The sequence below is a fragment of the Chroicocephalus ridibundus genome, chromosome 18 (assembly GCF_963924245.1).
Source record: "Chroicocephalus ridibundus chromosome 18, bChrRid1.1, whole genome shotgun sequence".
Taxonomy (NCBI): domain Eukaryota; kingdom Metazoa; phylum Chordata; class Aves; order Charadriiformes; family Laridae; genus Chroicocephalus; species Chroicocephalus ridibundus.
In genome coordinates, this window is record NC_086301.1 from 2,774,576 (window position 1) to 2,784,420 (window position 9,845).

General features: G+C 58.9%; 1 protein-coding gene across 1 annotated transcript; it reads left to right on the plus strand.

Moving 5' to 3' along the window:
* Positions 1–463: 463 nt before the first annotated feature.
* On the plus strand, positions 464–5,206 carry RNF26 (ring finger protein 26). Its single transcript, XM_063355435.1, has one exon. The coding sequence runs from the start codon at positions 1,462–1,464 to the stop codon at positions 2,887–2,889; it is 1,428 nt and encodes a 475-aa protein (XP_063211505.1). The 5' UTR covers positions 464–1,461; the 3' UTR covers positions 2,890–5,206.
* The last annotated feature ends 4,639 nt before the right edge of the window (positions 5,207–9,845 follow it).

Consider the following 9,845-nt stretch of genomic DNA (forward strand, 5'->3'; position numbering starts at 1 on the left):
CACCAGGTCACAGTGCCCTGGGTGTGGCAGGGGCTTGGGCAGGCGCTGGGAGTGGGGAGGGGGAGGCAGGTGCGCGGCCGGAGGCAGGGAATGAGTGGAACACACCCAGCCCTTGGCTCAGTTCTTTTTTTACTTCTCCTGTTTGGTAAAGCAATGAGAAATCCAAACATTACCATAAATGCTGAAAGCATCCTGGCTCTGTCACGTGGGCATGGGCGCGCACGCCGTGGGAGGACCCAGGCACCCGCTGCGAGGGAGCCCACAGCTGAAACCAGCCAGGCAGGGACGGGACGGGGCTGGCGGAAAGCCAGCTAGCAGGATAGACCCCAGGTGGGGACAGGCAGACAGACACATGCAGATCTGCCATCCCAGCAGCCCAGCTAGTGCTGCAGCTGGAGAGCTGGATGGCACCCAGCAGCATCATCCAACACAGAGTGTGCCAGGACGTGCCCCCCACCCTGGCTCCTGCCCCGGCTCAGGGTGTTACAGCGGGAACAGATATGGTGGAAGGGGCAGACGGCTGCGGGAAGGGGACCCCAGAATCCTGCTCCCTTCGGGCTCCTCCCTTGCTACCCAGGGTTGCAGTGCTTCCCTCCTTGGCCCCGCGCTGGCCGGTCCCTTCCGGAGCTACAGATATCTTTCCCATGGGTCATCCGCTCCACTTTTCTCCCCTTCCTTAAAAAGCCTTGGGCTCCAGGGCTGGATTTTCCTGAGCTTGTCGTCACCGTCAGGGCGGTGGGGCTGGACCATCTCCTGAGGCACAGCGGAGCAAAGACCAGAGATGTTGGCCCCCCTGCACCCTGCCCAGGAGCCGGCAGGAACTGCTCTGGGGCCATAACCTTGGGCCAGGCCATGGCCGTGTGTTTATTCTGGGACCTCCTGCAGGAAACTGCTTGGTGGGGTGAGAGCAGCCCTGCCTCGGGCTGACCCTGACCTGAACACGCCCCAGGGACCCCACGAGCGAGCGCAAACCTTCCCCATGCCAGGGCTGAGGCTGTCACAAACCCATCATACGTGTTGCCCCGGGGACCCTGTGGCTGGCGGGTGCCCCCCGCGCTCTGGGAACCAGGGTGAGGGTGCCGCTGTCACGCCCCGAGCCCCGCCGCCTCGCTGGGAGCGGACCCGCGCAGCCCCGGTCCCCTCGGCGCCGCCACAGTTAAACGAGCGCCGCCGGCCCTTTAAACGCGCGCCAGTAGGCGGGGCCCGTCCCGGTGGCGACAGCCAGTCAGAGGCGCCCCGCCCGGCAGCGGCCCCGCCCCCAGCGGCCGCGCCCCCGCCGCGTCCTCCGAACGGCCCAATGGGCGGCGGGGAGGGGCGCGGCCCTCGCCGCCGATTGGCCCGGCGCCGCGCGGCAGCCCGAGCGAAGATGGCGGCGCCCAGCGCCGGGGGGCCCCGAGCGGGCCGCGGCTGACGGCGCCGTAAGGGCCCCGTCGGGGCGCCTGGCCGCAGCCCGGGCCCGCCATGGACCTGCTGTTCCTGCTGCTCCGCGGCCTGCGGATGGCCCTGGACCTGCTGGTCCTGGTGCTGGACGTGAACTTCTTCCTGGTGTCCTCGCTGGTGTCGGTGCTGCTCTGGCTGCTGGCCGCCGCCTGCAGCCTCCCCGCCGCCGCCGCCGCCGGCGCGTTGGCCTGCTGGGACGGGCTGCTCCTCACGCTGGCCTCCCTGGCCCGGGCGGCCTGCTGCCTGGCCATGGGCGCCCTGCAGGGGCTGGCCGGCCTGCTGCGCGGCTGCTGCTGCGGCCTGGAGGGGCTGAAGGTGGCGGGGCACCTCCTGTCGCACCTGGGGCTGCGGGGCAAGGAGCTGCTGCACCGCGGGCTCTGCAACCTGCTGGGCTGCGGCCAGGCCCTGGCCAGGCAGGTCGGCGAGGGCCTGGCAATCGGCACCAGCCTGCTGGCCTACCTCGTTAACAGCCTGGTCAACGTGTGCCTCATCGGCACGCAGAACCTCTTCACCCTGGTGGCGGCCCTGTGGGACTCTGTCGCCGGCCCCTTCCTCAGAGTCACGGACCTGCTGGCTGCGTTCCTGGCACACGTCTCCAGCGGTGCCATCGCCGTGTCCATCCTGCTGTGGTCGCCCTGCCAGCTGGCCTTTGAGCTCCTGGCCTCCTTCGCTGAGCTCTTCATCAGCATCTTCTTTGTGAATATTTATGGCCTGGGCTTGCTTCTCCTCATTATTGTTGCCAGCACCTTTGTCTTCAACCCTGGGCTGCTGTGGACACTGATAGACTATGTGCTGGGCTACTTTACCACACTACCTTCCTACCACCGCCTGCAGCGGGATGTGTGGCGGCTCTATCAGGTGGCAGTCCTGACGCTGGGTATGGTCATGACCTCCCAGGCCTGGCGTAGGTTGGTGGACTGGAGTCTGCAGGTGACCAACTGGAGCCGAGGAGGCAGAACAATGAACCGGGAAAGCAACCAGCGAGGGGCAGCTGTGCCCGCCCCAAGACCCACAGCCCCTGGCAGGCTGATGCTGGCAGGGTTCAACCAGCTGCCAGCTGAGCATGAGGACCAGCTGGATGCAGAGCAGGTACCACAAGCACGTCCTGCTCTGAGTCGAAGTGCCCTGGGAGGACAGCGTCGCCAGCCACCCAGGGAGGAACCGAGCACTTCCTGGGGGAGAGCTCTGAGGAGGCAGCAGCTGAATGCAGCAGCTGTGGATGGTGAGGGCACTCCAGATAATGACCCCTGGATGCTCTTGAAAGAACAAGAGGAACGTAAGAAATGTGTCATCTGTCAAGACCAAACCAAGACAGTCCTGCTTCTGCCCTGCAGGCACCTGTGCCTGTGTCAGGAATGCACAGAAGTCCTCCTGCAGCAGGCCATCTACCAGCGCAACTGCCCGCTGTGCCGCCAGATGATCCTCCAGACACTTAATGTGTACTTGTGAGCTCAGGGGGCGGGTGGCTTGGGTCATTTTCCCAGGAGGTCAAGAGCACCCCTGTCTGCCTCTTGATGGGAAGGAGAACTTCCCAGGGCTGCCTTGAGTAGCTTCCAAAGAACTAAGGATGGTGCTGAAAGGACAAAAGGCTGTTGGGGGTATCTGCTAGCCGCACTTGCTAGGTAACTAGATTGTAGCTCTTGCTAGCAAGCACAATAACTGATCTCTGCAGCAGGCTAAAAGAGTTACCTTTTTTTTGTTGACAACTTTTGCTGTTTCAGGGCCTGTTGCCTCAAGCCTGCAGTGGTCTGAGATCCAAAGCAGAGTGCAGAAAGATGCTCTGATCTCTCCTAGCCAAACCTGATGGAAAGGTTAAAGGCTGTGCCCTCCTGGGAATCCCAGGGGCTGGTGCAAGGGAAGAGAGGGGTTTTCCCAAGGTCTGACCAGAAAACTACTTGTCAGACTGCATTCAGACCTCCGTTTCCTCTTCCCACCATCTAATTGCGTGAGCTCTCTGGGAAGCGAGAAGCGTGCCTCTCTTGCAGGCCCTGGGAGAGCTGAGTACATTCAGGCTTTTTAGGCTTTGCTACCAGAGGGCTGAGCCTGGCTCTCAGCTGGAGAAGAGCAGTTTTTCTGGGATACTTCAGTATCCCAGCCACCGCGGCTTTGGTTTTTGAGCTTCCTATTCCCCTTGCCAGGACAATGAGGAGCCATGATGAACACAGGCTCCCTGCAGAGCTCAGTGTTGCTGCCGCTTCCACGCATCACCTATGCAAGACTAGCAAGCACACATCAGGTTACTTGCATGGGGAGGCCGGACGGTGTTACCCTTTCTGCAGGGGTGGGGGGTGCTGCTTGGGGAACCTGAGGGCTGGCTGGCCAGTGCTTACAATCCTGGCAGCAGCAGCACACGTCTGAGCCAATGCTGGAGAATCCTCTCTAAGTAACACATTTTTCTTCAGGCTCAAAGTGCCACAGAGCTGGGTGGTTCACACCAGTCCTTGCTTGCTGCTTCCCAGGCAGGGCTGGCTAGAGGAAGTAACTCTTTGGGAGGAGAGGGGACACTCCAAAGCTCTTGGGAACCCACTGAGACATTCCAGCTCCAGTCACAAGTTTTGCATATCTGTGCTGCAGATCTGCAGTTGTGTGCATGGAGCAGTACTAGGACCATGGCGATCTTTGATTAGGGCAGGGTTACACTGCTGTTGTCTTACTGTATGTCAGAAATGCAGCTAGTTTTATTTAAAAGTATCCCCCAAAGTCTAACAAGAGCATCCGATCCTGGCTCGGGAGGCCTGAGATGGCTTATCCCAGCTTGGTCAACCAGCACCATTCCAAGAAATTGCTAGGCTGAGAGAGAGCCTTGCACTAAAAGCTTTCCCTTTCCAGCTGCTTGTCTGAGATCAGCCACGCGCCACAGCCAATTTTGGCTGGGGCCAGACTGGAAAGAGTCTTGACTCCTGGACTGCAAGCTAAGAGCCTGAGGGCAGCTGGCATGGTCTTCCTTCTCTGTTCTCCTTCTTGATTAGTGATTTAAGCCAAAACAGAGGCAGCAGAGAGGCGAGGCAAGGCCGGAATATGCCTCTTAACTGTAAACCTGAGATGTGGCAAGATACTATCTTGTTGGAGAGTAGCTTCGTTCTGAGAGGTGCTTCAGGGCTGGTTGCCCCCACATTTTCTGTGGGCTGGAGGGACCCCGTGGACCAAGCTGGGCTCCTGACCACTAAGTGGTGTTAGAAGGGCCTGGCCTCAGAGCGGTCAGCTGCTTCCACCTTGCTTTGCAGAGATGAAAAGCTGCCTGCCCAAGCCCGTTTGCTCAGCCTCTTGTCGCTGTGCCTCCCCAGACTCACACCACCTGTGTTAATGTTTGCTCTCGCCAGCCACCTCTCCTGTGGCTGCAGCTAGTGACACATACAGTTGAGTAGCCAAGCCCGTGCCAGAGCAGCAAGTGCAGCCTCACGGCCTGTGTTCACCAGGGTCCAGCTTGTCCCAGGCACTTGCAGAGCTGCACCCTTCCCTGGGTATACCTCTGGAGATACCCAGGAGTGGGAGCATGGCCATGTTCCTGGCTGGAAGCAGTGGTGTTTGGTTGGGACCAGCTCGTGGATCTCAGGGTGCAATGCTTCCTACGTGAGTTACAGGGGGTAAAGGACACCTCCCCAGGACTGCAGTTTCTCCCCTCAAACCCTTTTTCTATTATAGCAGTCACGCTTATTGTTTTACGGCCTGTTTATCTGTTGCCTGTTTATATAAAAAAAAAAAAGAGAAAGCTTTGCCTTAAGTTTAACTCTTTGCACTATGGACTAGATACTGAGCAGATTAAAGTTTCCTTTACCAAAAGCTGCCTGCTGCCTCATTCTTGGGAAGTGTTTTCTTTGGGGGCGAAGGGGTCTCCTCTCTGCTCACCCCTGGGCTCCAGAGGAAGCCCATCACTCCTCCCCAAGGGTCAGAGCTGGAGGGCTGACAACACCAGCAAACTCAGGGGTACTTGTCTGGGGGTGCTTGCACCCAGAAAGGCAGTGCTGTGGATTACCCTGGAGCTAGGCTGCTGCACAGCAAAAGCCTGGCATGCAGGACATGAATCCACACCTGAAGACATGGTGGGTGGGCTTTCCAGGGCTGGCATCCCCCAGCCCCTGCTGGGGATGCTCTGCTAACCCACAGCGAGATGAGGTGGCTGTGGATATACCTGCGCAAGGGGGCAGAGAGTGCAACTTGCGAGGCACCAGTGCTAATGTCTGCATCTTGCCTGGAGATGCCTTTGGTGCTGCAGCCTCCTGTGCCCAGGAGCAGGCAGAGCAGCTGGGGTAGCTCTTGCTGGCAAGAGCCCAGGAAAGGCTGGCATCTTCTCTCCACTCCTAATTCAGGTCACTTTGAGCTGTTCAGCTACGAAAGAAGCAATGGCTGCTTTGTGGAGGGGCTTGTACACACAGCTTCATCTCTTTTCAGGAGCAGTCCATCTCTGTACTGCAGCAAAGGAATTCATGCTCAGGTTCTTCAGAGATGGATCTCCGCAGGGCCTGAGCAGCCCAAAGCAGAGGGGCTGGGGTTTCCCAGGATGGCACAAACATTCACAGGGATGTATAATCCCTGCTCCCACATGTCCTTGGTGCCTCAGTGTCCTGCTGCTTGTGATGGAAGGTGTTGGCAAGCCTGACTGTCCCAGGGATGGAGGCAGCACCCAAAACAGTAGGTGCTGTGGAGTAGCAGGCAGCACAGGGTCCTGACTCACAGAAAGGCTGTGGCAGGCTCAGCCACGCTGGGCTACTGGCGAGCAGATGCATTCCCTGCACAGTGAGTTACTCCTGGACCATGATCTGAGCTCTTGGCAAGTTGCTGTGTGCTTTTAAGCACCCTCTGCTTCTCCACCATCCTTGTAAATTGTTTGGAAAAATGTTTCAGGACCCTGATGGGCAGAGACCCCAGGAGTTCTGGCTCACCCTGCCCTGAACTCACCTGCCTTGGCAGGGCCACGACAGAAAACTAGCTAATTTTAACCAGGATCCTCTCGCGTCCTGGCTGAAAACCAGTGAGGAGAGGGGGGCTGCTGGGAGGCCAGAAAGAGACAGTCTGCTGCAGGAGCGCAGCTCTGCCAGTCACAGGAAGGAAGCCACACCATCAGCCTGCCCAAGCCCTGCAGGGGTCTGGCTGCAGATGGGTGACAACTAGGGAAACTGAGGCACTGCTCAGCCTTCCTCTCTTGCTCCCAGTGTGTGTGAGCCAAGGCAGGCTGGGCACCCAGGGTGGCTGCAAACCTGCCCCAGGGCAGGAGGACTGGGCCAGCAGGGGAATGTTTGCCATCCCCTGCACGGGCAGGGTGCTCCCAGCCCACCACCCCCTCAGACAGTCCCAGCAGGGGACAGAGAGGGTGTTCAGCTGCCTCAGACCACTGCGGCCAAGCCAGGACAGGATGTGAGGGACACAGCCTTCCCCTGGGAGCCATCCTGCACGCACTTGGCTCACTCACTGGCCGCACAGCGAGCAATTATGGGAGGAAAATGGAACCACCTCCCAGCTGATGGGCAGCACATAGGGTCCCTGAGTCTGATGATTGGCCATACCAGACCTGCCTGCTCTGGCACTACGGCTTTTCGTGCAGAGCTGCACTGCCTCGGGAGGGTGTTCAACAGTAGCAATGCTCACAGGCCACTCCAGGGCATGATATCTGGAGTCCCCAGGGGTACTCCCTGCTCCAGAGCTTGCTTAGGAGCCTCATACACAAGCAGAGTGGGCTGGTCTCAGCCCACTACAATGCCAAGACCCTTCTCCCTTCCCCAAGGAAGGAGGAGCATGATGCTGCTAGGTTACCCCAGTTTAGGAGCATGGGGGTGGTGGGGGATGACAGCTTGCTGAAACCAGGCCCTGGGAAAATCCCCAGGATCCCTTTGTCAGCCCAGCTGCAACACCCCAGCCCTAATGAGCTGCTAGTCCCAGCCCAGGGACAACAGCCATCGTCTGCCTAACAGCAGGGAGCTGGCAGGACAGACGCTGCAGATGCGCAGCAGCATGAGCAGCTAATGATACCAGGCTGACAGGGAGGGAGCAGGTGATGATCAGCAGCCGAACCATGGGGGGCCTTTGGGCTGCTCCTGGGCAGCAGCTTCGCTCCCTCATTAGTGGCTCGGCATGGGGAGCCACACCGACAATCCCTGCGCCTCAGAGCCACAGTGCCGATGTCTCAGGGACACAGAGTGTCCAAGGCTGGCAGGGACTTTGAGATGATCCAGCCCAGCCCTCCACGCAAGCAGGGACAGCAACAGCAGGTTGCACAGGACTGTGGCCGGTCAGGTTCTGAATATCTCCATGGGTGGAGACTCTACTACCCCTCTGAGCAGTCTGTGCCAGAGTTTGATTACCCTCACAGTGGAAGATGGACTTTGCTGGACTCTCTCCAGTATGTCCATGTCTCGTACTGGGGAGCCCAGCACTGGACCTAGCCCTGCATCTGTGCCTGACCAGTGCTGAGCAGAGGGGAAGGATCAGCCGCCGCATCAGTCATCCCAAAGAGGCTTCAGACCAACAAGCGCTCACAGCCCACTAGTTCCTCCTGTCCACATGCCCACTTGCCAGCAAGGCCATAAGAGGTTGCCCACAATGCTGTCCTGTGGGCACTGCCCTATCTGTGCCCCTTTGCCAAAGTGACCCCACTTCTGTTTTGTTGGTAACAGAGTCCCTGCTGTTCACACCCCCTGAGCTCTTTGCTTGCCCACCCCATCCCCACCTGAGTGAGAATTGTCCCCTCCCCTGCCATTCCCAGTTTAAAGCTCTCCTTACCAGGTCAGCTGGCCGATGTCATCTGAAGATGACTGGAGAATGCTCCCTGCACCTTGTCAGTGATGAGGGTGTTGAATCTATGCCATAACCGCAAGCTTTTAGGTGGAGCGGGAGCCATCCTTTTGCTGCCAGGAGTCATCAGGACAACCTTCAACATCGAGGGCATTTCCACTTTCAAGCCTGGCAGGCACACACTCTGCCACTGTAGGTGAAGATTTGGGCTCTTGTAGCTGTAGGGTCTCAGAGATGATCCAGTTGATCTCCTTCAGGCCTTTCCTGATGCCACACAGCCTGATGACCTCCTCCAGCAGTTCCTTCCTTTGGCAGCACAGCTGCAAGACACGCAAAACCACATACCTCTTGCAGGCTGCCAGCAAGGTGCACCAGCCCCAGCAAGAGGCCCCAAGCACCCTCTACAGCCCAGGACTAGCCAGGCTGTGTCCTCCAGCATTGCAGAAAGAGTTGCTCCAATGGCTGCTGGGGACTGTGACCTTCGTGTGTCGAGGATGCGTGTGCTGCTCTGAGAAGAGGTGTTGGCACTTTAAAAAAAAAACACACAACAAACCCACAGAAACCAAAAAAAGAAACCCCCAAACCAAAACAACTCACCTTTCTGCATAAACTGCTGCCTCTGTCAGCTGCACTGTAACACCTGTGTGCTGAGCCTGGCTCTTATATAGGCTTCTCCCTTGCACTGGCTAAGGGATGCTGGCCCCTCCTTAACCTGGGCTCAGCTGGAACAGGGGCTTCAAGCACTCCTTCCTTAGGGGCAGCTGGTAGATCTCGTCAGAAGCAGCTGGAGCTTACTAGAAACTTGACAGAAGTCAAGGTCGCCTGCAGCTTTCCTTCCCTTTTCTTTTCCTCACCCTCATCTTTTCCTTATCCCCTTCCTCATCCCCCCCAGGCATCAGCAGGCACCCCTGTGTTCCTCAGAGGGTTCCCAGAAGTCCCCTAATGATCCCAGACAAAGTGTCCAGAAGACCAAGAGCATCTCAAAGAAAGCAGAGCCCAGAAACTGCTGTGCCAAGTCCTATGTCTGTGGCTGCCTCTGTTAGCTGTGCTCTCCCACATCGTGATAGGGACTAGAGGATGTTCCCAGCCCCCCCACATCTCCCCTGGCCTCATCTCAAGAAAAGTAATTTTCCTCCTCCCAGAATAGACAGCACCGACCATCGACCTGCTCTGCGGCATTGTTTGCCCCTGGGCAGCTCTGCTTACAGAAAAGGCCATCATCAACCCAAACAGACACTTCCGCTGTAACCCAATCCTGCAGCTGGGGCTGGGAAGAGGAGCCTGCGAGATGGCTAGCAGAGCCCCTCTGCACCCCAGCAGGGAGCGAGCCCTGCCCCCAGCACCTCCACAGGCCCCTATGGGTTGGGGGTGGCCCTGGGCACTGCTAGACCGTGCGTGCTCCCCAGTTCCAAAAGCCAGGCAGGTTGCAGTGACATGCCCTTAGCCCCAGATGCCTGCATGGTCCCCAGTCCCAGGGTGGGGAGCTCTGGGGCTGTGGGCAGCCCCCATTGGGGGTGGCACTGGCCTTCCGCAGGGGCACACAGGCTGGCCCCACGGCTGCTGCCAGCCTGCCCCAGCTCCTGCAGGGTTCATCCCGGGTGGGCATGGCCATCTTGGGGGCTCCATGCAGCACGGCCTGGGGGGCAGCAAAAGAGCCAGGCCAGGGGAGAGGTGGCTGT

Bases quoted from the DNA above. Each gene is read 5' to 3' on its own strand.
- RNF26 (XM_063355435.1), top strand. From the start codon at position 1,462: ATGGACCTGCTGTTCCTGCTGCTCCGCGGCCTGCGGATGGCCCTGGAC.